Below are 27872 nucleotides of genomic sequence, written 5' to 3' on the forward strand. Positions count from 1 at the left end.
ACCCACAGGAAGAAGAAGCAGAGGAAGGAGAAGACGAAGACGAGAACTGTGGAGGCTGCGGAGGGGAGGTTTAGAGACGGGGCGGATGGTGTATGATGCGGTGATTCTTGGTTTGATGGCATCTCCTGGGAGCTATCATATCTAAGATAGTTGTATGAGAATATTGAGAATGGGGTAATCTAAATATATAGTTTAGCAGCAAGGTTGAAACTAGGGAAGAATGTGGAGCCCACCGAGAAACGTGGGCTTCCTGGCTTTTGAACGCTTCTCCTTTACGTGCATTACTAATTATTTCCTTTTTAAAATCGTGCTTCATAGAATATGTTCGTCTGCAGTTTGATGGAATTCTTAGATGAGAATGTGTGCTTAAATTCAATATTATTAAGTGTAGTTAATTTTATTTAACTTAGATATATGATTAAATTTTAGAGCGTAAAAATAAATAGCTAACTTGTGGGTGTTAACTTAGCAGGCTTCATTTGGGCCGGCCATAACGGTAGGTTTCGAAGCCCATATCAAAGGCCATTCCGAAATGGTAATCCCCGTCTTACTCCTACTATTTATGCCGCTAAGCGACGTCTCTTCCCAGTCTCTTTCCCTTCCCTCCTCGGTCTCCCATTTCTAGGGTTCGTTTTGGAGACGCAGGAATCGCTACTCGAGGTACGGATCTCCTCGTACGCCGACTCTTGTGTTAGACCCCGCGCTTCCGTTAGGGTTTCCTTTGGTTCCCTTTTGCTTTCTAGTGGTATCGATCGTCTCGTTATCCAGTTGGATTTCGCCGATGGATGGGTTCTCGGATGGCATCCTCTTGTCTTAATTCCTTTTTCAAGGTTGATCGACTGTTTGTGGAATTTGATTAAATGGTCTCGTAGAGGTAGAGATTGAGAATTCTTGCGATGCCAGGAGAATTATTTCGTTTTAGCGGGATTGGGGGATTTTATTTTTATTTTTCTATGATCTTTACCTCCTCTTGTGTGTGTCTGTGTGTTCTGGATAAATCGGAAGCTCCGGCTCGTTTTGTGCAGCCAATCTGTTGAGTGCAGCTGCATTGCGTTATGATGTTTATGCACGGGATGTTGTGGTTTTGGTATTCCTATCCGAGTGGAAGTGACGCAAAGTGTGACATTTTATAGAACTTAGAAGACTATCTGCCTTATCGTTATGAATTTCTGTTTGGTTTCATCTATTTGCAAAAACTGCATCTACATATATATAGTGCAATATTAAAATCAGCTTTTGGTCCATGAAACCCATGACGTATTATTTCCAAGAGCTAATTTGGAATCCTATGCAGCATCTTGAAATTCACTTAATTATGAGTGGATGTCGAAAAACATGCTCTTGACCTTCGAGGGGAAGAAAAGGGGGGAGATCCAAGGCTTTTTTTCCCCCTACGATGGTGTCTCATTTAACACTATAGATGCAGCATCTTGAAATGCATTATGCCAAATGATCACCAGTTTTTTCATGTTTAACATTGTTTTTAAGTTTGATATAAGAAAATGGATTTCTGTTTCTCCATTTTCTATTTCAACCTCTTCTTTTGTGTCATGTGAGTTAAACAAGATTTGTAATCATTTTATCCATTATGGATTTTATGCTATTCTTTTCTATGTGATCTATTTTAGGACAATATGGGACCTTATTTCTGCATCTTATGATGGTCATGTATCAGTGTATCACAATGCTCTTTTGATGCGGACTACCTCACTGAATAAGTTCTCTTTTGATGTGGATTACCTCATTGAATAACATGTATGATTGACATTTTAGGTAGTAGAGCACTAGAGTTTTGCATATGAATTTCAATCTTCCATATATGTTGCCGCTCTTTAGGATTATGGTGCCGCCCAATTCTTTTGCTAAGTAAATTTTATGTTGATCTCATTAGCTGGCATTGGCGAGTATATCTATTTCATGTTTATGTCTTCTTTTCGGATGGTGGATGTGGATAAAGTCCAAGTATAAGTTCATTGTAAGCTATACTTGTTATACCAATATCGAATTAATTGGTGTGCATTTCATTTTTTTCCCCTTCCAATGATTGTAGTAAAATATTGTTTTCTTGTTTATTATATATTACCATTTAGATCAGAGTTTCATCATGCAGTCTGTGCTGCTTTTGTTGGTTACCTGGTTATTCTTGCACATAACTATGTCTTCTTGAATATTAAACATTCTGTTAAATGAGAGGCTGTAGAAATCTGATATCATTTGTTGGATAAGAATAATTTGATTCAAATGCTAAAATGCTAATCAAGAGTATTGCATGTGATCAGTTTATTTCGGGTAAAATGGCAAGTTATATTTCGAGGGGAGGACCAACGAATGGCTCCGTGTATGTTTGTAAACTACCTCCTGGAACTGATGAGATTATGCTGGCCGAATTTTTTGGCACCATAGGGTTGCTAAAGGTATGGGGTCTCACCAGGTATCATTTTGAAACCATCTCAATAGTTCTTTGAATACTTCATTGTTCCAGTAAAAAGGTTCACATACTTACGGTAACCTGTTATGTACAATGAAATTTAGCAGAAAGATAAAAGAACTGGGCGACCGAAAATATGGTTATACAGAGACAAAGTTACCAATGAGCCGAAGGGAGATGCAACAATTACATATGAGGATCCACATGCTGCTTTGGCTGCTGTGGACTGGTTCCACAACAAGGATTTTCATGGAAGCATCATCGAAGTATACATAGCAGAATCAAAGACCAAAGATTCAGTTGATAATTCATATAACCAACAGTTCATCGATGCTACAAATCCAAGTATGACAGGTGATGTTGGCGAAAATGATGAGATAAATGATGGTGCAGGCCGAGGTAGAGGACGGGGTGATGCCTCAGGGAAAGCATGGCAGCAAGATGGAGATTGGTTATGTCCAAATACAAGGTCTGTGATGATTGGTGAGCAACTCTTCTAGCACAATTACACTCATACTTGTTGCAACTTGCAACTTGTCTCGAGAAATATTGCTCCCTTTCTCATGGTTCTTTCCTGCAGCTGCTCCAATGTAAACTTTGCATTTCGTGGTGTTTGCAATCGATGTGGAACAGCTCGGCCTGCTGGTGCTGGTGGCAGTGGTCCTGGTGGAGGTGGTCGAGGCAAGGGCCGTGGTAGCAATGATGCAGGTGGACCTGGCCGTCCTGCTACTGGGCCTACAGGACTTTTTGGTCCAAATGACTGGCCCTGTCCAATGTAAGGGTGCCAATTTTCATCTGACTCTATCTCAATATTACTAGTTTCTTTTAGATCCTATTTTTTATTATTACTTTTTGTTAAAACACGTTACTCGTTTATCATGGATATTTGGTTGTCCCTGCGATACTATTTGGAAATTGTTGATAATCCCTTGCTCTTTCTAGTGCAACTGGAAAGTCTTCTGAAACCTACTTCCGTTTTTCTGCTTAATGAGCCATGGTTCCTACATTTTTATAAACGTTTCAGGTGTGGCAATATCAACTGGGCAAAACGGACTAAGTGCAATATCTGTAACACCAATAAGCCAGGTCACAATGAGGGTGGTGTGAGGTAATGATTAATTCCATAGCGTTGCAGCTAATATAGTTTTTATTTTGTTTGAAATTTTGCATTATTAATGACATATAAGATGTGAAGATTCTGGAACACCTATAGTTTGTTGATTTGGTGACTTGTCATCTCACTGAAGCCTTGCATTTAAACCGTATTTAATTTTTCAGGGGAGGTCGTGCTGGCGGCTATAAAGAACTTGATGAAGAAGAAATTGAAGAAACAAGAAGACGGCGTAGAGAAGCTGAAGAGGTTGGTGTAAGACATACTAGTATAGATGATGATGACAATGTATTTTACATTTACAAGTACTTTTATCTGGGTTTAGGATGATGGAGAGATATACGATGAGTTTGGCAACCTCAAAAAGAAGTTCCGTGCCAAAACACAGCGAAATGAAGCTGGTCAATTGATTCCTGGTGCAGGTCGTGCTGGATGGGAGGTGGAGGAAATAGGTATTTCTCCCTGTTTCTTAAAATTGTATTTGGCTTGCTTCATTTCTTGTGGAGCCACTGTTTCATGAAACTTTTCTTCCAGGAATTCATTTTAATTGTTGGATTACAGTTAATTTCTAGGAACTAGAGTCTTGCTTCCGTAATAGTGAACTTGTTACTAGTTTGTGAAGCTGCAGTGCAAAGTGAATTTGTCAATAGGAAGTTCAGTTTGACCACTGATTTCTTTCTAACATATATGTTCTGTTCGGCTTTAAAAGGAAATATATTATGTAAATGGTCATTACAGGTGTTTCTGAGAAAGATAGTAGAGAGAGAAGCAAAGAGCGAGGCAGAGACTACAATGACAGAGATAGCACCAAGAGCAGGGAAAGAGAGGGGCATGGAAGACGCAGAAGCCGTAGCAGAGAAAGAGAGAGAGACCGTGAGAAGGAAAGAGGGAGAGACAGAGATTATGATTATGACAGAGGCCGGGAGCATGGAAGAGAGCGTGATCGCTACAGAGAGTGGTAGTTATATCCAACTCCTGACTCCTGTTTATGGTAATTTTTGGTCGTTGAATAGGGTCCTGGTATGCAAATTTTCTTGGTAACTGTTATTATCTAATAGAGCAGAATATGGCAGTAGCTATGGCCAATGTTGCAATGCCTGTCTTTTCTTTTTTTTTTACCCTTGCTGGAGAATGTTCTAAAGCTGCTAGGCTTTAAATGGTTTCTCTTCTTGTGGAAATTAAAACTTTATGGTTAGAAACTTAAACTATTACATGATTTCTGCATTGCTATCTTTATGACCATGTTATGGAACTCTCTAATGAAAAATTGTGTGGGTACCGTCAATCTGGTGCTAATTGCTTACTGCTGCTTGAAGTAATTTCACCACTTCTGGAGTCAATTATCATTTTTGTGTATGGTATCCAAGAGACGAAAGTTGCTGTAATAACAAATGATTGTAGTATTTCGCACGACATTAATTGCTATCCTCACATGCTCATAAAGAATAAAGGCCAAAATTGTTTTGATCCTTCTGTTAAGTGTCTCAGCAACTCAATAACTATATTGCATATGACACGGTGACCTACCAACTCTTACAGCTCTACTAACGATGAATTATTAATCATGTCACATCTGGATCATTAATCATTTTCCCGATTGGTTGGTAGCAGCTTCCACAGTTCCACTTCGTTCGCTGTGAATGGGTATCTTCGTTGTCATACGCACTCATTCCCTAACCACTAACCTTGTCTCTCTATGTACAACTTAGAATTATAGTTAGCTTCAATCCTAAAAAATTCTACAAATTGGACAAGTCCATCGCCTTCCTGCCTTCCTCCCATGGCCTCCACTTATCTCCGCCTCCATCTCCACCGCCCCTGCTTCTCCTCCACCACCGCCGGTATCAAAATCAATTCCAAATCCAAATCCCTCCGTCTCAACAAACACCACCCCTTCTCTTATCCCGCCCTTCTCCACTCCTCCAACCCTCACTTCCCTTCGCTACCCTCCAAATTCCCTATTACAGGAGTCCAGTCCAATCCCTCGCCAAACAACTCCGACCTCGCACCGACCCCGCCGTCCGACCGCACCTTCACCGCCCACGACATGGCCAGCCTCTGGGTCGGCCTCGTCGTGGGCGTGCCCACCTACTACCTCGCTGGCACCCTCGTTGACCTCGGCATGTCGTGGATCCAAGCCCTCTCCACCGTCTTCCTCGCCAATCTCGTCGTTCTCCTCACGCTCGTCCTCTCCGCCGTCCCTGGCGCCGCTCATGGTATCCCCTTCCCCGTCCTCGCCCGAGCAGCCTTCGGGTCCCGCGGCGCCCACGTGGCCTCCCTCCTCCGCGCCCTCGTCGGCTGCGGCTGGTTTGGCATCGAGTCCTGGATCGGCGGCCGAGCCGTCTTCCTCCTCCTCCCTCCTCAATTCAAGTCCTCCTCCTTCCTCTCCCCTATCCCATGGTTGGGCACCTCCCTCCTCGAATTCTCCTGCTTCATGGTGTTCTGGTCAGCCCAATTGGCCATTGTTTGGAAGGGAATGGATGGTATTCGCAAGCTCGAGAAGTACTCTGCTCCTATACTTATCTTCCTAACTTGCTCTCTTCTAACTTGGGCTTATGTCAAAGCCGGTGGATTTGGAAAGATGCTATCTTTGCCTTCTCGGTTGTCTAAACCCGAGTTCTGGTCGATCTTCTTCCCGTCTCTCACGGCGAACGTTAGCTTCTGGGCGACGGTGGCAATCAACATCCCGGACTTTTCCCGCTATGCCCGCAGCCAGAAGGACCAAATCCTCGGCCAGGCCGGGATGCCGATCTTTATGGGGCTGTTCACCTTCGCCGGCTTAGCCATCACTTCTGCAACGGAGGTCATCTTTGGCCGTGTCATCTCGGATCCGATACAGCTTCTCGGAAAGATTGGTGGGCTATCTACTACACTTGTTGCCATCTTTGGCATTAGTCTTGCTACTATAACTACCAACATCGCCGCCAATGTTGTCGCTCCGGCGAATGCTCTCGTGAATCTCAACCCGAGAAGGTTCAATTTCGCAACCGGTGCTCTTGTTACTGCTCTTCTAGGCATTGCGTTCCAGCCTTGGAGGCTGCTGAGCTCAAGTGAGAGCTTTGTCTATACTTGGTTACTTGGGTACTCTGCTCTCATGGGACCTATTGGTGGAGTACTTCTTACTGATTACTACCTAGTAAAGAAGATGGAATTGGACGTTAGCGCGTTGTATCTGGACGATCCTACTTCTCCTTATTATTACCAGAAAGGTTTCAATATTAAGGCGTTGGTTGCTCTGCTCGCTGGAGTACTGCCTATCATCCCGGGCTTTCTTCAGAAGGTCGGCGTTTCGTCGAACACCTTGGAAGTGTTTGTTGTGGCCTACAACAACGCCTGGTTCGTGAGCTTCTTCATTTCTAGCGCGGTATATTGGCTTCTTTGCCAATATAGAGGAAGCGGGAAAAATCTCAAGACTATTTAGTTGTGGTGTTCTATGTAAAATATTACAGATTAGGGGATTATAAAGCATATTTAAGTTGATTGCAAAAGCTTTACTTTATCCTTATTACAAGCACTGAGTAATTACCAAAACATGGACTCTTCCACATCATCGAGAAACAGCGAGGATTAATCACAACCACGTACTTAACAAACACCATTTATGAGACATTACTTGGGCAAATCGCAGGTCGGAGTAGTGAAATAGAAGGGCCCCACGGTGTACCTGACCATGACCGGGTCCACCTGGGAAGGGCGGTAGAGCGCGACGCCGGACTGGCCGCCGCCGGAGTTGGTCATGACGTTGCAGGTGTCGCTTCCCGAGGAGACTAGCCTCACGGCGCAGCCCTCGGGCTTGAGCTCCTCGCCGTTGACGTACTTCTCCACCGCCAGGTCGAACACACCTTGATCGTCCGTTAGGTCGCTGGTGTAGTACACCACCCTGTTCCTCGAGTCCATGCACGTCACTGCCACCTTGCTCCCTGTCCATTTGCAGTCAACGGAGGATGTTTTTTGAAAATAAACTCAAGATTGTAGGACTTGAAATGTGAATACTAAAAAGTTGGAGTATGAATGAGGTAAAAGAGACCTACCCTTAATGGGGGTTTCACCGTGGGCCCATTCGTTCCAGTCCTTGGAGCAATCCTGGCACATGACAGTGCCCCCTACGTGGATTGCCTGCACCCCATAGGACGACCATCCTTCGACGACGACGCCATGGAAGCTCACCACAAGTGCTGCAATGGCGGCCAAGATCAAACACCTTCCCATGTCTGTCTTCTTGGAAATTCCTCACTTTTCTCCTCTCCTCTCTCCTCTTCTCTTTATACAAGGAGGTGGGCCGGGAACAACGTGAAGCCAACTCCAGTGGACGTGAACGCCATTTCGCTCGCAAGTCGATCACAACAAGCAACGCAGCCACGTAGTAGGACAAATTAATTCAACGACGTTATTAAATCCAAACATGTCAACCAAGTAGATATTTGTCCTACTGTACGAAATCCAATATATATAAGATCATAATACTACTACTACTACTAATGAGCGATTCAAAAGGCTCCATGTAATTGTAGCTCCGTCATGAATGGCCACCGCCCATGGCGTCAAATTAGGGAGGAACGGTACGGAAAAATTGCTGCCACGTGGACATCAGACTCGTCCATGTGTCTCCCTCTCCACGGTTCCCTCTGCATGCATCACAGGAAAGCTGACGACCTACTTACCCTCATAAGGGAGCTTTAACTGCCGTTGGATAGTGTTGTTATCTTCGTAATTTTTCCAAAACAACAGGACCAATTGTTAAACCCCCACCTCCATATAACAACACTGAGCGAAGTGGGAAGAGGGAAGTAATCGCAACCGCTCCAGATAATGGCGGTGAGAAGCACCCTTCTCTTTTCTCCTCCACTCTTCTCCCTCCTCCTCCTACTACCGTGCGCCGCGGGAGCATCGTACCCCTCGTCGGATGACGCCACCATCCTCGAGGTCACGTCACCCCTCCACCGCAACCGCCGGCTCGGGAGCCCGGAGCGGGAATTCCAGGCATTCATCCGTATGTACGGGAAGGAGTACGGTGGCCGCGAGGAGTACGCTCACCGCCTCAGGGTCTTCGCCCGCAACCTTGCCCGGGCGGCGGAGCACCAGATACTGGACCCCACCGCCGAGCACGGGATCACGCCCTTCTCCGACCTCACGGAGGAGGAGTTCGAGAGCCAGCTCACAGGGCTGGCTGTGAAGGGTAAGTCTTGGTACGACGGAGACCCGGAGTATCCTACCGCGGCGAGGATGGAGGTGGAGCGGTTGCCGTCGAGCTTCGACTGGAGGGAGAAGGGGGCGGTTACGGACGTTAAGATGCAGGCAACTGATGCCATCTTTCCCTAATTTTTTTTAGGAAAATTTACATATAAAATCATATATTTTACCCGAATAATAACTTGGACCTTATTTATAATTTGGTGCTATCAAATTAAGCAGGGCGTGTGTGGATCTTGTTGGGCATTCAGCACGACTGGAGCAGTTGAAGGTGCAAACTTCGTAGCCACCGGCAAGCTTGTGAGCCTTAGCGAGCAGCAGCTCGTAGATTGCGATCACACGGTTAGCCGCAGACATCTCTATATTCTTATCTATCTCCAACCTTGTGAAGTTATAATATGTTAACCCACTTCTCCTTCATAAACATTTAATGCAGTGTGATGCAGTAGAGAAGGACGAATGCAACAATGGGTGCAGTGGTGGGCTAATGACTAACGCCTACAACTACTTAATGCAAGCTGGTGGATTGGAGGAGGAGAAATCTTACCCTTACACTGGGAAGCAAGGCGAATGCAAGTTTAACAGAGATAAAATCGCGGTTAGAGTGGCAAATTTCAGCAGCATTCCTCTTGATGAGGACCAGATCATGGCTAATCTTGTCCACCGAGGTCCTCTTGCAGGTAAAATTCTAGCCTCTTCTTAGCTCTTGGATCTAAGCATGAGACGTCTTTGGTACCTTGTAGTGATGAAATTGAACATTTTTGCAGTTGGATTGAACGCAGCGTTCATGCAGACGTACATGAAAGGGGTTTCCTGCCCATTGATTTGCCCAAAGAAGTGGGTAAACCATGGTGTGCTACTTGTGGGATATGGAGCCAGGGGCTTCTCCATTCTCAGACTTGGGTATAGGCCTTACTGGATCATAAAGAACTCATGGGGAAATCATTGGGGAGAAGAGGGATATTATAAGCTGTGTAGGGGGCATAACATTTGTGGAATTGATAGCATGGTCTCTGCTGTAGCTGCATCAGCATAGTTTACGGAATGATGCATAGCATAAGAAAATATATGTTTGTTAATGTTTACAAAGCACAAACTTTGCTTTGAGTAGCTAGGATAGTTTGCAGCGTGTGATTGTACCTTACATATATGCTAAGTAGTTTTTAAAATAATGAAGATGACTTGGTTGCAGCTTCCAATCTGTGAGTGAATTGGATGTTGATTTTTTTGATGAAATTTTCCCGTGAAGTAATTTTGGTCATCCACTGTCCGAGTGATTCTTCTGTGGGAAGGAGGAGAAATTGTAAAAGGATATTTTTTTTCCATTTCCACCTCAATTTGATCTCAGGAGGAATACAATACTCTGTTATTTCTCTTTCAATTTATGAAGGGCCAGTCACATAAAGATTGCAGCAAACAATTGCGTGATCTACTATATCTTTGCTTGCAATTGTTTGATATATATAACAACCTGTAACAATGTATTCATACACAATTACTAGAACAGAGCATTTATTATAAAATTTGACTTCAGTTTGCAAGCAAGAGGCTGACCAATATATGTGAGGAGTTCCCAGGTGATGAGTTCGGCACTAGAAATATAGAAGGTCAAACAAATGGTAATTCAAATCTGTTAATAGACCCGAAGAAACCACAAATACCCACAAAAGAAATGTTCATATTTTGCTCATTTTTGTTGCATTATGATGCTGCCGGCGTCCTGATTGCTTTTCATGATCTTTCACCTTTGCAGGGAAGGTCAGTGCAGCGACATACTGGCCTGCCGGAATCTCGCCAGCCATTGAATCCGCGCTCCAAAACCATGACATTTTTTATGCCATCTTCTTTAGTTTCTGACAAATAATCTAAAAGAAGCAGTGCACAAGATGGGCCACGGACCTGAAAAGGAAATGGATGGAAACATGAAACAAGTTGAATTCCGTAAGTCAAGATAACTATAAGTAGCTTAGAGGCAGCGGATGCCCTGTGACTTTGCTTTGAATAGGTGTAGTATTTTAGTGATACTCTTGTCATGTTAGATAGTAAAGCGAAACAAACATCTGATGGACATTTGTTCTGTCTCATTCATTTATTTGGTGTATGATTGATAAAAGCGGGATATAATATTATAAAAGAACTGGCGGATATTTCTGACTGAGTGAAGAATCATGATATTTTGCTTAAATCCAAAGTGAAGAACAGATCAGACAAGAGAGCTCACAATAAAACCTGTTAGACAAATGGGAGACTTATCGTGATAATCACAATTCATGACATGAAAAAGTTTCACGCTGGTAAAATAAGAGTTGTTTGTTCATCTTGAATGGCAAGTTGGCAACAGACAAGCCACATATTTACTTTGATTCAAAGAAACAGAGACACTTTGACAAGGCATCAATAACATTTCTGGTGCAAGTGGACATAACAACATCCTGCAATAATGAAAAGGTTTTCATGGACATCTCCATGTATATTGAACTTCTCATTTTACTTTTTCTCAAGCACAAATGTCTGACAGTAATCTTCATAGATAAAGGTGCACAAGGCAGCGACAATTAGAAGAGGAGAACGAATGCAAGAACACTTCATGCAATAGTCTCTTGTAGAAAGGTTTCAGTTTAGTTTCTTCTAGATTAGGTTTCACTTCCTGTTTAGTGGTACTTTTCAGAGTTTTAGATCTCCGTCAAGAAGCAGGTTGAAGAAGCAATTGATGGAACATTTATGAGTTAAAGCTGGAATTATCTAGCATCTCAGAAGAAATCCATGATAACGAGAAGCTCCAAACTGTCATGTTAGAAAGTTCACTCAATCTTCCCAAGTCCTATTTTTTAACAAGCTATGCGGTCTTTCTTCCAGCACCTAAGAGTTGGAGCCTCCAGAAAACCTTACTAACATTGAAACTTCTCACTTACCTCTTCAAAGTTTCACCATCTCGTCTTATGTGGTTTTGTATCTTCTAGCTTAACACCATCCAATGCTTCTAATGTAATTAAGACTAATGCAGAAAGTCTAACCTATCTGAGATATGATAGATATTATTCCATACACAACAGCTTAACAGGTTAGTTTCAGCCAAGGAATAGTCTAAAAGATCAGATCTTCCTCTTTATTTTATTCTTGATTTCATATTCCTAGATCCATCATAGTCTTGCTAACCCTAATTTAGGACAAGCAATCTGAGAGGAACTTTAACAACAATTTTAGCTTCTTCTATACCTCTTTCTTTTGGTTAAGGCGTTCGAACAAGCATTACACTGCAAGATCAAGCTATTTAATTCTAACAATTAGATCAAGCTAATTAAAGGATCAATATATAAACAAACCCATAAACCGGCAAAGAAAAGATCTTTCAAAATCGCCTGCACCCAACAATACCGAAACACGAAGAACAAAAATCCAAATTTGATCAATACCTTGCTAAGGGCACAGTGGAAGACGAGGGTATCTTTCCCTTTGACGGCCTGGATAAGGGCGGGGAGCTTCTCGGAGAAGGTATCGCTAGGGTAATGATGCGACCCGGCTATGTGAGCATCGTAACTCCTCTCCTCATCCCTGTCGACAAATTATTTACAACCAGACACTAAAAAAAGGGGGAATAGCGAGCTAAAGCATCAAGAAGAGACTTCCAAAAGAAGGAGACTTGGGTTTGGTAGGGATTGAGTTACCTGACATCAACAATGGCGATTTTGGGATTGCGACTAATAGAGATGAGCTGCGACGGCGTGATGTAGGAAAGACTTCTCGCCATCGTCGCTCGTTCTTCGCGTTTCTTCTACGCTATCATCCCCTTCTTCGGATATTTGCCTTCCTTATGGCGGAATAAAAGGTGCAAAAATAGTACATCAGCCCCTTTATCTTTAAAAATACCATCCACCTCCCTGGAAATCCTTGGTCCAAATTGGATATGGAATGCCAATTTTCTTTTTCATAGAAATAATAATAAATATGAAATCCCATTTTTAATAGAAATTAAAACTTAATATTATCCTAATTAAATCGATAAACTTATACATTATGAGTCTCTTTAATCAATATCTCATTAGTATATACTCATATGTACTTGTAAATATACAACACAGAAAGATTGGCTCATGTGAACACTCACACCATAAAGTTTATTGTATTTATTGCTGTACTTAATTGCAATGCTAACTTACATCTTGCAATACAAATCAATTGTACTTCACTTCGTTCAGATCAATTATTTCTCTCCCTTGTACCTTTGTGGGAGATGCAAAGAAAAGGACCAGAAACGCCTCAACTACTGACACATAGCAAGCAGTAGGGCAGCTATCTTTTGGAGAAATCACAAACCAACACCAAAACAAAAAGCATACAATAAATCCAAACTATCTGTAGATCATGAGCAAGCTAAAAGGTCCATGTCAGCTTCAGCACTCAGGTGTTAGGGAATGGTCCCTGCCGTTATCCTGACAGTAGTCGTACACCATGTGGTTGTTCTGAGCCCACTGCATTGCAGCATACTGCTGACGGCTGAGTCCCGAGCCGGACGGCGATGCCGGCACCGGGCGGCAGTCGGGCGAAGCATCAGCTGTGCATCCTCCGACCATGAACCTTGTGAATTTTGCGACGAATGGCTGGTAGCGGTAGTCGGCCTTGTACCGGCCTTGATCGGTGGCCCACGACGATGCGTCCCAGATGGATCCGTACATCCACATTTGCCGGTCAGGGAAGGTGGCTTCGCTCTTCTTCCCATACCTTCTAATTGGCACATCATCTACGAAGAATCTGTAAGCATGGAGAATTCGAACTCATATCCTCTGCTCTGATATTATATTACTAGTATAAGAGAACATAAAGTTAACTGTGCTGGACTAACATGATCTCGTCCGGGTTCCATAATACGGCGTAGTGGTGGAAGTCGGCGGTGGGATCGAACCATAGATGAAACCTCATCTCCCTTCCAACGATTCGACCATCCCCACTCCCCCTGACGTAGACGTTAGTCTGCAACGTGTATGGCTCGCCAGGTATCGTCCCCAAGAATTCGATGTCGATTTCGTCATGGAACCCCGGGTAGGCTTCATTATTTGAGAGCTTCAATTCCCAAAAAGGTGTGAGTTAATATATCAGAAGTAAACGTTAAGAGTGCAAGCTCAGAGCCTTGTGGATTTAGATTAAATGGAGAAAGATTATTTGTATGCATACTTGTATGACTTAATACTTTATTGGTACATAATTGGCAACTAATAAGTAGAACTGGGTAATTAAAGTTCCCTCACATAGAACGCTGTATTGACACCAGCAGTGTAACCAGCTTGGAGTTTGATAGAGGCACCAAAGTATCCATTTCTATACGATCTTATGGATTTGAATCCACTTCCTGCATAATTCCCAGTTAATTCTGAGCACAAAAAAGTGTAATTTATAACAAAAGAGGAATTTAATGTAGTGATCACCTGAGCTGCTATCAAGCCAAATTGTTAAAGAAGACTGGTCTTGGGAGAGAGACTGATGCTGAGGACCCCAACGGTTGTTATAACCTTGATAAAATCTTAGAGGGCTAAACCTGGAGCTTGGGTAGTACCCAGGAGAGGGCTGCCCATTAATGGGATGGAGCAATAGGAGAAGAAGGAAGCAAAGCAGAGTAGCCATGGCGTTAATTAATCTGGAGAAATCTAGGAGGGAAGATGCCTAATTGGGTGGTGTATTATTCTGTGCTCATGTGATATAAATAGGAAGCTTGATTGGTCCATGCCAAGAGGATTGATAGATACTTAAGGAGGTTGATGGAAGTTATAGATAGGGTAAGGATTTAGACTACCTGCAATAGAATCTTATTCTTATTTATCAGAAAGCAATACCAAGTAGAACCAACCACTTCCATCATTTCAGCTTAATTTCGTGTTGAAGTATTTTGATGGTCAGTAAGAACAAGGACTTGTAGAGTTTATCCTAATCTTTTTATCTGCCAACCATATCTAACTTATAACTCAGTTGACAGCTACTGTCTTGTCCGATCTTCTACTTTCTTCTAAACTAAGGACACTATAGAATTCAGCAGTGCTCGTGTGAGAAATCCACTGTATACTCATCATAGTGTGGCTAATTAGTTGATTATGGAGAGCCATGAACTGATGAAATAAATACATCCAATTGCAGTCATTTGTCTATCCACGCACTGCACTTCCACAGCCCCTCTATCTTATCCTCTAACGTAGGGGATCGCCAAAGACGGTTGCACTTGCACATAAGTTGCTTATAAAACCTTCCAAAAAGCAATGGATGCCAATTTCCAACTGCATAGTAATGCAAATCTTGCGAAAAGAAATTACAACGATTCTTTCTCTTGTACTATGGAGGAGTTTATTTTTAAACATTCCAATGATTACATGTGCTACATGCTCTCTTCTAGTTAATATGATCTGCACACTGTTTAGGGTTTTGGGCAGTTGATCTGTCTCCATTTAAATGAGCTCATGCTGATCTTTGTTTGGATTGTTAAGCTTGCTCTTTGCCTGGAAAAGTGCAAGCCCCACATGCATGGGTAGCTAGTTGATATGTCTCTCTCACACACTTGCACTGCATGCATATGATGTGAGCCATTTAATGTGCTACTTACTATACTAATTCTTTATATTCTGCCAGTATGTACATGCATGTCAACTGAATGATTTGTTAGAAGAAGAAGAAGAAGAAGAAACATATAAGGAACTTTGAGTATGGATAATTAACTTGGCTTTCGTTTAAGTATAAGGAGGAGGTCGTTCCAGTACTTTGCTATGATTATTCGATGCAATTAACTTCACAGTTTCAGACGTAGAGGAATCTCCTAAACAGTCAATAGATGGATATGGATACAAAATGTTTCCCCTAAGCAAAAGCCTACTCAATTCTAGCCAATCATATACCAAATAATTGATAACGTTAATGATGACTCAACCCCCCAAACCCCCACCCCCTTTAACGGATGAATACTATCTCTATAAACATTAATCCAATTCAAGATTCAAGTCGGCATAGGTCCCAAATTTAGGAACCATCTTGAGTTAAACGCCTTAAAATCTAATCAAACTCAGACACGAAAACTCTGGAGTAATAAGATAAGTGTTTGACAAATAGAAATCCGAAACAAAATCCTTTAAATCTGGCCCGGAATTGCTGTTCTTGTACATCTGTAATTCCTCACTAAGAGACAAGATGGGCCATAGAAAGCGATTTAAATTAAATTCCATTACACGGAAAGCAAAAACTGGAGTGCAATTGGCCTACAAGATTGGTAGCATTGGGCCTTTCCAGGGTATCGTTTTGTCGATTGCAATGTTCCTAATTGATCTCTTAAGGTCCCATTTATATAACTTATATGGCACTATAGATTAATAAAAAAATATATATCATACTAAAGTAAAATTAGATAGATGCACTGCATACATGCTAATTTTTCAGTCCAAGTGGGTAGACCTCAAAGTTAAGTGTGGCCCTTTTGTACTTGGATTAAGGTTGCCCTATAGGCTGATTTTTTTAAGGGTTAATTATGTTAATATCTCCTAAAAAAATTTAAATATTTTAGGTTACAATATCACTCTAAAATTTTAGAATTTAGGAGGTTCCTGTAAAAATTGAACATAATTCAGAGGATTAGAATAATTAACCCTTTTATTTAAAAGAAGTTCCATAGACGGAGTAATTTTTTTTTTAATTTTTATCATTGATGACGGTTTTTAAGGATAGGCTAGACTTGGCGAAGACAATGAACCTAAGATTATGGATAAGTATAAAACAGTCTTAAGGGTCAACCACCTAATATATTATAAAATAATTAGTAGGAATATTAAAATTATTCACCATTTTTACCAATGTTCAGTTAGTAGAGAAAGATAAAAGGTAGCAACTTCATTTCGTGCAAATCAAGGGATATTTATGAATAACAACCCACCATATTTAATGGAATAAGAACAACTTTAGAAACACCGAATATTTCCGGAGCCGGAGTTGAATTGGGTCAAACCAGACCGAGTCATCGGAGGTCAACCTGACACAAACTAAACTGTTGTTCTTCTTTAGCGCGGTAAAAGGGGGAAAAAAAGGGACTATCGATTTCGGAGTTCGTCTTTTGTTTGAGTTCTTTAGGTCGAGGAGGATTAAATGGAGAAGGTGAAGAATCTGTTGAAGCCAAAACCAAATCCCCAAGAGCAATTGAGGGATTGGCAGCGGCGGCTTCGGAAAGAGTGCCTCAACATCGATCGCCAGATCAGAGGTTTGGGTCTCGTTAGTAATTCCGCTCACCCGTTTCTTGGCTTCGAGTTTGTTATTTTGATGGATTTGGTTGATTTCGATACCTCAGACGTGCAGAGGGAAGAGCGCAATGTGCAGAAGGCGATCAAAGAAGCGGCCAAGAGGAACGACATGGGATCTGCTAAGGTTTGCTTCCATTTGTTTGAAGAGTTAATTAAAGTTCGTATCTTGGTCGGGGAGATCGTTTCAGTTTGTAGTTGCTATTTGCCGATGGATGCAGGCGAAATGGAAAATAAGGAGTTCCTTTCTCCGGTTCAATGATTATGTAATTGTTGGTCATTAAGGCCCTGCGCATTTCGTCTTGTACGTTTTACTTAGGGTTTTCTCTCTTGTCCTACGCCTCCTTTGCTTGAAGTGTTGAAAAAGAAAATGGAATTTAATGGGTTCTTGTAGTTTGATTGAACTGGTTGAGTGGTACCGAAGTTTGCTGGTATGGAAGTGAGATTAGGGGCTAGTTTAGGTAGCTTTTCATACCACTGTAACCATCATGGCTACATACATGAACCAAATAATACTAAACATATGCACATTTTTGATACTTCAGATCATTTATTTGTTTTACCTTATTTTTGGCTAGTTTTATTTCAACAGCGACAAAATGTCCACCCTGCCTTCCTACTATTATTGTATTTTATTTTGTTGTTACAGTTGTAGAATGAACAACATTTTAAAATGAAATATATAGCTCTGTTTCATCACGAAAAACAGTATCCCCTATTGTATCTACCAGTATGATATTAATGTGAATATAATTGAGGTCCAAGTAATGACATATCATGCAGCACTAATTACAATTTTCGTATTCAGGCTCTTGCTAAGGAAATTGTGAGATCAAGACGAGCTGTGAAACGTCTTTATGAAAATAAGGCTCAACTCAATTCAGTCTCAATGCATCTCGGTGAACAAGTCGGTAGGCTATATTTTCTTTTCTGTAAGATTCTTGGAAGGTAAACTGCAGGTTAGTTACATCATTTACTCCATGTAAGCATTTTCAACTCGATAACTTGTTATCCTCTTTGTAAATTGGTTTATTATCTACTGTTTTTGTTGCAATATACTATGACACTGCAAGTGTTTGTATTAAGCTTACTAAAACTTATGCCAGAGGGGAAGAGAGTTATCTAAAGAGATCCAAAGGAGAAAAATAATTACTTAAACTTATGCCAAAGGAGAATCATCTTTATATTGAAATATCTATCAAAAGTTACATTGTTGACGTACAATGAATTTGACCCTAAGATAGTTTTGGAGAAAATGTAAAATAGAAATAAGCCTTCTTTTCATCTCATTTCTGACTTATAAGTGATAATCTTTTCACATAATACTTCAAACCAGAGCTAAATTTGAGATTAAGTCACATTTAGTCTAATTTATGTTTAAGGTCCGTGCATTTTCATCTCTTTGTACTGTAAATATATTAATCCTAGGAAGGTTCTCTTTGCTTGTATAAATTTCAGCAACTGTCAGGACAGTGGGCCATCTGTCCAAGAGTGCTGAGGTCATGAAAATTGTTAATAAGCTTATGAAAGCTCCTGAAGTGGCTGCTACGATGCAAGAATTCGGTAAAGAGATGACTAAGGTATTTTCTCTGTCTATTATTTTGCACATTACATTTCATTTGTCCAGTTGTCACATTTGATGTGTTTAGAGGAAATTTGCTAAAATCAATGAGAGAAAAGAGATCATTATTGTGTTGTGGACAAAATAGGATACGGTGCTTTATGTAGACGCTTCTTCAGCTCTTGCAAGAATTTTATGGGACTCATCTTCATTACTAACACCGGATATTTGATCCCTTTGGATCGATGGCCTTCTCATAGAAAGCTTGTATTTTTCATGGTGTATTGTGTTGTGGTCTTGATTATGATATGGATTGAACGCGATCAATCGGTCTCAAATTGGATCATTTTTTATATTTGTTTTTGGATAACAATAAGAAATTCTGCCTGGTGTATTCGAACATCAGAAAGGGCCATTTGAACATCATATTTGAACACCTGCACAACGTTCGCACATACAGAGCACTATTTTTTGCCATTCGAATGCAGTCAAGGAGTGTTCAAATGCCCATTGGTTAAGTTGTATTTTATTATATTTGTTTATGATTTTCGGGCGATTGACTAGCCTCTAAATACGTGGAATAGCAGCCACTTTGGGATTATTGATTGTTCGAGCATTTGTTGCATCTAAGCTTGAGCCAATCTCCTCTCTCCTTTTCCCCTCTCGTTATCCACCTCAAGCTTTCTTCCACGGCCAAGGTTAACCCTCGATTGCTTCTCCCTCCTCACTCCAGCGACTAGCCACTCCCTACTCTCTCCTCATTTTGTTCAAAATATTATTCACCCACCACACTCATTATCCTCTTCCATAATCCTAATCCTAACCACATAACTTTCATCATCTACATCCATCTTACCATCCTCTGATCTTTGGTTAGTATATTAATCATAACTTTTGATCTACCAATTTGATCGACGAAATTCTAGTTGTGTTGGACTCCTGACTTCTAAAGGAACAACATATTCAAATCTCAAGTCATTCTAAAAGTTAAAATCGATTCCTACTGCTTTCAAAATTTTCGTGTTCAAATTTGTCCAGCTCTGCAACTCATATCATGATCATCTTCCTTGAAGGCGATTGCAACATATTAGTTGATTTCTTTTGTGCCTAAATCAAGCATTTAACGCATAAAATCGGTGAAGGATTGCACAAAAGAAACTATAGGAAGCTGCTCTTTGCTGGAATTTAGGCAATTTTCCCTGTAATGTGTTACATTACACCAGGGCATGTATGGATGAAGTAGAAGAATATTGGATTAATTATTCTCTGGGTTTTTCCTTTCGTGCCAAATTATGTTGGTATTTCGGGAGCTAGGGGGAATGCATCTTAGATACAACAATTAGTAGGTATGAGAGGTCAATTTGTGGCCCCACTATCAGCGAATAGAATTCTCCAATTTGGGTTTTGCTCAAGTCTCGGATAAATTCAAGGACATACTAGGGCTTTATCCGAACAAGACTCCCGCGGGGTAAAAGGGAGCATCAGTTGAAGGAGACGAGGCTTCTGGCCCAACGTGAGGGCGGGTCCATCCCGCATAGTCTATCTCGTGATGCAGCATATTCCTAAACAATCGAGTACAAGTGATCGAATTGAGGTCGAGTCAGGAAAGTAAGAATAACCCGAGTTGGCATCTATGTCGTCTTTTCTTGTAGAGTTCTCAAAGATGCTCAACTATTTTCTGAGATGTGATGATACCTCTAAAAGATTGGCAATTGCCTAACCAATTTATTTCTTCTAATGTAGATCTTATATGATGCCTTCCTCTCCATAATTCTTGTTTTCGAACAGTACTGCTAGTTAGTGAGTAAGAAAACAGATTACCTACTGTGATATCTGTAATTTTTGATCTGCTGTAGTTATTGCTGATGCTTATGTTAGTTAAAACCATGCTACCAGAAACCATGTTTTCCAAAGTTTCACGAGATATATAAGAGTTAGGACAGAGTAATAGAGTAACTGTCATGCTGGAAAAGTTTTCTGTCTCAAGGCATAAGACAGAATAAAACGATACACCATGTTGTTTTAAAACACTTTTGCCGTAATGCATAGGGTGTTGTGTTAGATATAATACAACTAGGATCCCCTTAGGTTTTGCCTAGCTGACCTCCTTAACATCTCATATCATTTTTTAGTATGTAAATTGTGTAAATTGACTTAGAAAATTAAAATGATTGTACATGTTGATGAATTAATGGATTTTAATAGTTTACTCTAGTTCTTAACAAGAATGTAATAGTAAATTGTTTAGATTATATGTATTAATTTTAACTTCTTCTCTAATTATTATTTTATTTGATTTATTTTTTAAATGCCTTAATATTCTAGCACCTATCTAGATCGCCTAGTGCCTAGGCACTGCATGATCCCTTGTCCACCTGTTTACTATCTACGGTCTTTTAAAACCTTGATACACTATCATTCATCTTGTGCCATCTTCAGAGTACCGAATTTCAGCTTCTATTTTAAACAGTTATCTTGAAATGCACTATTCTTGTGCTCATTGGTATCTACACATCGCTTTGATCTTTTAAACTTCAGGCAGGGGTGATTGAAGAAATGGTGAATGATGCGGTTGATACAGCTTTGGACTCTGAGGACATAGAAGAAGAAATAGACGAGGAAGTGGACAAAGTTCTTGCTGCAATAGCAGGTGAGACAATCTCACAGCTGCCAGATGCTGCTAGGAGAGAGAGGGTCAAGCAAACCCCAGTAAGCAATGCTACCGAGGAGGTAAATATACTTGATGACTCAGACAGATGCCTTAATTTCCATGCACTTGTTCCAAAAGCTGGTAATGGACTCTCTTTCAGCGTATGCAGCGAGAAGCCGTGGCTGAGGGTGTTGACGATGATGGAGATCTAGAAGAGATGAGAGCAAGGCTTGCAAATGTGAGGTCATAGGAGAGTTCTATCTTGAGCTTTTAACTTGGATGGGATTTGTTTGTGATGATCAATGTGCGGGAGTTACTCCAATATCTTAGTGATAATATGGTGTGATTCATTTAAATTCGATAAGTCTCTTTGTAACTTTCTTGTATAGAAGGCATGATATTCTTCTATCAATGTCTAACTGGATAACGGGAAGTGTAAAATGGAGTATATTATTCTATCAGTGGTGATGCCTTCAATTCTGTGTGGTCAGATGTTGCTTTAACTTCAATTGATGGTGATATTAATAAAAATGCCCTTCTCAAGAGTTATGATATCTGCATTAATGTTTTGAGTTGAAGTCCAGAGGAAATACCCAGCAACCCCTGGGCTTCTTGGGCTGTGGCGTGCTTCATAAATATCTGGTTCTTTTGTTATCTAGCAGGATATAAAAAGTAAATAAATCTGGGTCTTATCCCACAAAACCCTATTCAGATAAGAACAGGAGCTCAATGGAGAGAAAGGGTGGTGGCGTTTGGAGAGTGGAAGAAAAAGGATCGAAAGAGGAACGAACATGGGTTTTGGCCTTCCAGTAAGTGAGAATTCACACGATTGGTTTTTCTATTTTCATTTTTTTCATACTAGCTAGGAAGATGTACTGTTACTAGTCACTGATTTCATGTATTCGTAAGTACTGAGTGTAGATAAGATAAGAATGCCGAGTTGTACCAATAGATAGTAGCAAAATTAGAGAGACTGCAGTATGATATGCTAAGGTAAGCAACCATTTTTGTGCGCAAAAGCTTTTAGACAAGACTGATACCGAAACAGAAAACAAGAGCAGGTAGCAAATAGTTGCAGAGACATTTCAGACAAGTTCTTTAAATCAAAGAAGAAACAAGGAGAGATTTCACGTTTTTATTAGTTCAACAAATTCGGTTCATTGAGATATCCACAATGAAACTGGTTGATAAAAGACAGCAGCGACATCAGTAGCAACAGCAAGAAGACAAACACGCTGCCACTGTGCATATAGACTACCCTAGGCGAATACACCACCCATTAACATAGCCTAAGATTCTGCGACCCACAACTTTGAAATGGAATGCATGACAAATAGGTGGGAAGACAAGTGAGATCACAATCTGCACATAGATTCTGAAACAAAATTTATGCCTACTCAGACTTCTTATTGTAGTTCGCAGCATCGACTTCTCCAGTTTGGCCATTCATTCTCCACTGCTCCTCCTTCCACTGATTCAAATGAAGAGAAAATAGTTGAAGTAGAGAAGCAGAAAACAACTAGTCAACTTAAATAAAGATGATACTGAGGTATGTGGACAATCGAAAGACTGCATAAGTACCTTGGCTTGGTGTGCCTTGTGGAATCTATAGCCCTGAGATGATAAGGGAAGTAGCATTAGTACATGTTTTTTTCTCATTGTCTAAAATATGCTAGTTTGGAAATATTAAACAATCAACTTACCTTGTCAGTTCCATATAAGTAGTCACAGTATGTGAACACTGAAGCAAAGTTACTTTGGCTCTGTCCTCCTACGTAGTGATGATAGTCGTGATATTCTGCTCCTCCATAGAAAGGAATATATTTTGTCGGATTCAGTGGAAAATCATAACTGCCAAAAAACATGTCAGTGGACCTTTTGCATTAGCAGTAATTAGCACAGACATTTTTATATGTGCAACAATCCTCTTTTCCCCATGCCATAGATGCTTATATTAGAGGAAAAACTTCTCCAAATAGCATCCTGCATACAGATTATTCTAAACAAGGGTACAGTGATGTAATGCTACCTTATCAGCAGCAAAGCAATGCTGGAGAAGCATACTCTTTGAGAGGCACTAGTAGGTATCCTCCCAAACAAGGGGCCAATGATGACTGGGCAGGAGAACTCACTTAAGACCATACCTAGGGTGTGCACAGGAAGTTTCAGGGGAATAAACAAAGGATGGAGAGGTGATACATAAAACGAGAATGAGAGCCATAGCTACCAAGGACACGGGGAATCGGCATGTTGCATAGACAGTTAGATTTTCACAACTTGGTGATACGTTATATCTTAATCTAATGTCCATTGGTTTTCTATATGAATATGAGACTACCATCACTGTCATCAACAACAGCGTCTAGACATTTCCAGTCTAAATGATGGTTAAATACAAGCATAACACAGAGATTAGAAGGGTTCACAGAAGGAATGAGCAAATCCTAAAACCCGTTGCAACTTGACAGAATGTCTAGATATTGTAATTGTAATCTCGTCCAGAATTAGTTTCTGAGCTAAAGTCTAAGATGCATATGTAAGGTCACTAATCATAGCTACCCAAGACCGCATAAGCTCAATCGAGACTCAAAAATGGAGCAGCACTCCTGGGTTCCACTAGACCAGAAAGGAGTTTGCAATAAAGAATGAAAATCATTGACATTTCATATGAGATGTTCTATTCATTCCAAGGGTGAGAGCTGAATGAACAACAGCCCCAAACATTGGTGCGAAGCACATGGAGATATATGTTAAAAATGAGACAGATTTACATACAGTAAGACCATACCTATAAGTTAATAGGCCTCAATGGCATAATAATATGGCCAAGATCTTGAAGCTCAATTAGTCCTGTTCAGATGATATTCTCTGATGGCTATAGAACGCTTCATATAGTCTCTAGACTCTAGTGGAATAGCAAGGTCCATCACTTTAACGTTGACAATGATATATACCAAGGCTCCTCTATCATCAATATGAGCATTGAATGTATTTCTATCTCATTTTCCTAATTGCTAGTTATAATCTGGCTCTCCAACAATCAACTCAATAGAGCAGATTTTCCTAGGTGATGCTTATCTGCAGTTCTCCTTAGATTGTACCAAAGGATTTATGGAATTACATACTTGAGCAAGCTAGTCAAGGACATGAAAATGTACAAGTTGTTTTCTACTCACACATCACCAGTCATCAGACCTAGCAAATTTAATTTATTACTCTATATCAATAACTAGTGACATAAGATAGTTGAATAAACTAAACGCTGGCTATCTTTTAATGTGAAAGCTGGGAATAACTACTGGTTGACAATGGAAAGCTATTGAAGTGATTCGAAAAACCTTTGAATTAGGAAAAAAAAATGACACCAGCCATAGGCTTTCCCTCATCTTAACATATCACACATTTTCACCCAATGGTTGCTCTCCTCAAAGTAAACAACAACCGTATTCTCCAAAGATCTTCTCTAACCCCTTCAATTAGCACAAAGGATATCTAACTGATTCACGACTGCAGATCCGGAAAGTAGCCCTCTTATGATGGCTTTAGCCATAAATTAACCACCTTACCTATTTATATCCTTCTTTGACTGCTGACCAGCAAACAGCTCAGCAATCAACTTCACCTCTTCGAATGCCATAAATTAGGGATCTTCTTATTCTTCTTCTTGTCATAACTAAGATAATGGAGTAATGCAAGAGACATTAACCATTAATATAAATATGGTACTTACCCGCTATGGGTCTCAATGGCCTCCATCTGGCGGAGGATGATCCAGAGCCAAAAGGTGATCATGTGGCCAGGGGCGAGCATCGGGCCAATGAAGGCTGGAATGCCAAGAATAAGCACCTCCGCCCAGTGCGCATAGGGAGCGGCGAAGCCAATCGGCGCCGTAAATTCATGGTGGATTCGGTGGATCTTCTCGTAACCCCATTTCCCATGCAACAGCCGGTGGATCCAATAATTCCCATAGTCCTCGATCAAGAAGTACACCGCCAGCTGTGCCGCCATCTCTCCCAGAGACGGCAACGGCAATCCAGTCCTTATTCCAATCATCTGCTACCCACATTAGCGAAAAAAAATATATAATCTTTTACTAAGAAAATAGCCCAGAAAGGAAAGACAAATCGTAATACGAATCAAGTTGCGGAAAAAAGAAAATGAAGCCCAGATCGTAGAAAGCAAAAGGATGGATGAGAGAACTTGACGAAAGGTTCGGAGACGCCAAACCCATTCGCAAAGATCCCCCAAAACCAAATCAAAATGCAATATTTTAGCAAGCAAATGTCCGAATAAAGGCTAGAAAAGAAAAACCCAAATCGTAAAACGCATCAAAATCGCGAAAATAAAATAAATAGAAGACCTAGATTGTACAAAACGAGAAGAAAACATACGAACCTTGATGGTGGGGTAGGAGACGAGTTGAAGAGGTCCAACGGCGAGGAGGAAAACCCACATGACATCCTTGTAACATTGGAAGAAGGTTCCCGGCGGGAGGCGGACCTTCGGCTGGAGCTTGTAGGGGGAGATGGCGGACGGGAGGCGGAGTTCGAGGAAAGCCAAGGGGAGAGGAACCAAAGTGAAAATAACAAAAAGGAAGAGGATATTATGGTAATATAAGATGTAGTCCGGAATCCCGGCCGAGTACCGGAACCAGAACGCCTCCAAGGCGGTGAGGCTACGCCCCAGAGCCGCCTCCGCCTCGGCCGTGTTCCCGTACGGCAGCATGCTCTCACCACCCTTCCTCTTTCTCTCACCCCCGGACGACGGGAACGCGTATCCGCTTCGGTGGGACGAAAGTTTTCTTTGGATCGTTCTATAAATGGATGCCAAGTATTCTTTTGTGTGAATTAACGGTTAATTCAGGACTAATTGGATTAATAATCAGATTAATGACTTGGGTTATAATAGAAGTACAATAATTGTCACTCCTAATTTTATTTATTCTATTTATTGCCAGAACAATATGTTCACAGGAGGGACTGGTATTCATATTAGAAAATATATCTTTAAGAGTATAATAGGTATAAAAGATATTTAAATATAAATTTATAATATAATTACTGATTTTTATACCCAATCAATAAAATTAAAAATTAAAAATTCATATATAAGCCAAGATGGATAAAATTTTAAGCCCATATTCCATAAAACTCAGATATAGAATCGAATCAGATTGAATTTAATCTTAAACTAACTGCCTTTGTAATTTCCATGAAATATGAAATACGAGTCGAGATAGTAATATAGATTATAAAAAGATCTTCTATACAACTATTTTTATAATATTTTAAATTAAATTAAATAGTACGATGATTTGAACGCTATTCTTGAATCCAGATCTACATAAATTATTCCGGTACGGAGACAAATTTGAATGTCAAAATGAATAGAAAACTTTTAATTCGTATTATTACTTTCTCTTTAAGCTATATATATATATTCCTCTCAACTTTGTAAATTAATTATAACACCCTAACTTATGTTAGTGGATAATATGATACGTTTATGATCTTGGACAGTGCGTGCATGAGTGATTATATAGCAGTCCATTAATATTATCTTGATAAACGCAAGGTCATTTTGTTTTGATATTGTGCCAATTAATGCCAACTAGAAGTGGACTGCGACATACTTGATGACCTTGACTTTGGAATACCTCAAAGGGATAGTGTGTGTGGGGCTGGGCCCATCATTAAGGATCACATTAAGAGATCTATCTAACATGATATCTATCATCCATGCATGCAGTGCCCATCATTCTCTACTCAAATCTCTGCATCTCAGTGATCATCACAGTTGAGAGTCAGGTTGGAAATAAATGGTATTGCCATTCCCATCATTGTAGATATTACTAGGCGAGTTTTCTAACCTATTCTCTTTATAATGCTTAAAGATAAATGATTTTCTATTATAAGGCTTGGGATCTACCTCAGTGAAACCATTGGATTATACGTACTTACCTAATTTTATTACATTTAGTTAATGTTTTGTAGTTTAAGTAATCTTTTTTCCGCTTAACAACTTATATTTAGAAGTCACTCTCAAATTCGATAATTTCATTCGGTGTGATCCGATTCACATAATTTCATATTTAAGTTTTAAAATAAATTAATCCCATAGGATTAGTAAATCTCATCCTTGTTGGTGCTTAGTTTTATTTTGTTCATCTAGTTGACAATGAGTAGGTTTTAGATTAACGTTAATTATGTGCTTATTCTTATCTAACCTACCCATTAATTTAAGGGGCCAGAGAAATTTAATAAGATCGTCATGTATACTGGATCAGTTTATGTATTTTGTCCCTTTTGGCCAAAGTGGGTGTGTGTTATATTCAAGTAGGTTAGTTTTTAAACTCATTCATCTCAGTAAAATTACTGCTCTGAATAAATTAAGTGCACCTAAAGTTTTACATGTTTCTTATTATTATTTTCTATAATTTCCATGTGACATTCTAAATTAATTAAACTCAATTATTTTCAAATGAAAGGGTATCAACTAAAAAGAGTTCTTTTAGAATGATAAAGATAATTTAAAAATATTTAAATTACTCTATGGTGGGGTGATACATAGCTTAAAAAGGATTTAACTAGTGTGTAACTGAGTTAAAAATATATTCTAAAAATATTTTAGTAATTTAATTAGTAGAGTTATATAAGTGATTCGATTATAAAATTCTC

At 40.2% G+C, this 27872-nt stretch overlaps 8 protein-coding genes across 10 annotated transcripts; 4 read left to right on the forward strand and 4 right to left on the reverse strand.

Moving 5' to 3' along the window:
• Window positions 1-576: 576 nt before the first annotated feature.
• On the forward strand, window positions 577-4772 carry LOC140762274 (transcription initiation factor TFIID subunit 15). Of its 2 annotated transcripts, XM_073099977.1 has the most exons (8): window positions 577-660; window positions 2280-2414; window positions 2536-2897; window positions 3009-3203; window positions 3453-3536; window positions 3707-3788; window positions 3865-3991; window positions 4278-4772. In XM_073099977.1, exons 2-8 carry the CDS (start codon window positions 2295-2297, stop codon window positions 4499-4501), a joined length of 1194 nt encoding a protein of 397 aa, XP_072956078.1. In that variant the 5' UTR covers window positions 577-660; window positions 2280-2294; the 3' UTR covers window positions 4502-4772. The 2 variants fall into 2 exon arrangements, with proteins under 2 accessions (XP_072956078.1, XP_072956079.1); XM_073099978.1 differs by lacking the exon at window positions 577-660 and having other exon boundaries at window positions 2284-2431.
• A 140-nt stretch (window positions 4773-4912) lies between these two features.
• Window positions 4913-7037, forward strand: LOC140762273 (purine-uracil permease NCS1). Its single transcript, XM_073099976.1, has one exon. The coding sequence runs from the start codon at window positions 5320-5322 to the stop codon at window positions 6958-6960; it is 1641 nt and encodes a 546-aa protein (XP_072956077.1). The 5' UTR covers window positions 4913-5319; the 3' UTR covers window positions 6961-7037.
• LOC140762275 (proline-rich protein 1-like) lies at window positions 7005-8039 on the reverse strand. The gene is made up of 2 exons (XM_073099979.1): window positions 7571-8039; window positions 7005-7459 (listed from the first exon to the last, which is right to left on the reverse strand). The coding sequence occupies exons 1-2, from the start codon at window positions 7746-7748 to the stop codon at window positions 7149-7151; spliced, it is 489 nt and encodes a 162-aa protein (XP_072956080.1). The 5' UTR covers window positions 7749-8039; the 3' UTR covers window positions 7005-7148.
• Window positions 8040-8293: 254 nt separating this feature from the next.
• LOC140763483 (probable cysteine protease RD19D) lies at window positions 8294-9922 on the forward strand. The gene is made up of 4 exons (XM_073101690.1): window positions 8294-8834; window positions 8952-9071; window positions 9166-9409; window positions 9497-9922. The coding sequence occupies exons 1-4, from the start codon at window positions 8349-8351 to the stop codon at window positions 9763-9765; spliced, it is 1119 nt and encodes a 372-aa protein (XP_072957791.1). The 5' UTR covers window positions 8294-8348; the 3' UTR covers window positions 9766-9922.
• Window positions 9923-10224: 302 nt separating this feature from the next.
• Window positions 10225-12553, reverse strand: LOC140762276 (arsenate reductase 2.2). Its single transcript, XM_073099980.1, has 3 exons — window positions 12395-12553; window positions 12143-12281; window positions 10225-10628 (listed from the first exon to the last, which is right to left on the reverse strand). Exons 1-3 carry the CDS (start codon window positions 12475-12477, stop codon window positions 10461-10463), a joined length of 390 nt encoding a protein of 129 aa, XP_072956081.1. The 5' UTR covers window positions 12478-12553; the 3' UTR covers window positions 10225-10460.
• Window positions 12554-12823: 270 nt separating this feature from the next.
• LOC140763154 (probable xyloglucan endotransglucosylase/hydrolase protein 32) lies at window positions 12824-14482 on the reverse strand. Its single transcript, XM_073101219.1, has 4 exons — window positions 14150-14482; window positions 13973-14073; window positions 13570-13787; window positions 12824-13478 (listed from the first exon to the last, which is right to left on the reverse strand). Exons 1-4 carry the CDS (start codon window positions 14343-14345, stop codon window positions 13121-13123), a joined length of 873 nt encoding a protein of 290 aa, XP_072957320.1. The 5' UTR covers window positions 14346-14482; the 3' UTR covers window positions 12824-13120.
• A 2189-nt stretch (window positions 14483-16671) lies between these two features.
• LOC140763378 (vacuolar protein sorting-associated protein 24 homolog 1-like) lies at window positions 16672-21738 on the forward strand. 2 transcript variants are annotated; one of them, XM_073101548.1, is made up of 6 exons: window positions 16672-16947; window positions 17035-17111; window positions 17793-17895; window positions 18443-18564; window positions 21084-21275; window positions 21356-21738. In XM_073101548.1, the coding sequence occupies exons 1-6, from the start codon at window positions 16836-16838 to the stop codon at window positions 21443-21445; spliced, it is 696 nt and encodes a 231-aa protein (XP_072957649.1). In that variant the 5' UTR covers window positions 16672-16835; the 3' UTR covers window positions 21446-21738. The 2 variants fall into 2 exon arrangements, with proteins under 2 accessions (XP_072957649.1, XP_072957650.1); XM_073101549.1 differs by having other exon boundaries at window positions 21365-21738.
• A 560-nt stretch (window positions 21739-22298) lies between these two features.
• Window positions 22299-26001, reverse strand: LOC140763872 (very-long-chain aldehyde decarbonylase GL1-10-like). The gene is made up of 5 exons (XM_073102246.1): window positions 25591-26001; window positions 24926-25248; window positions 22899-23046; window positions 22777-22809; window positions 22299-22666 (listed from the first exon to the last, which is right to left on the reverse strand). The coding sequence occupies exons 1-5, from the start codon at window positions 25918-25920 to the stop codon at window positions 22589-22591; spliced, it is 912 nt and encodes a 303-aa protein (XP_072958347.1). The 5' UTR covers window positions 25921-26001; the 3' UTR covers window positions 22299-22588.
• Between the last annotated feature and the right edge of the window lie 1871 nt (window positions 26002-27872).

This window comes from Typha angustifolia, chromosome 7, assembly GCF_048772165.1.
Source record: "Typha angustifolia cultivar Huaian chromosome 7, ASM4877216v1, whole genome shotgun sequence".
In the NCBI taxonomy this organism is placed as follows: domain Eukaryota; kingdom Viridiplantae; phylum Streptophyta; class Magnoliopsida; order Poales; family Typhaceae; genus Typha; species Typha angustifolia.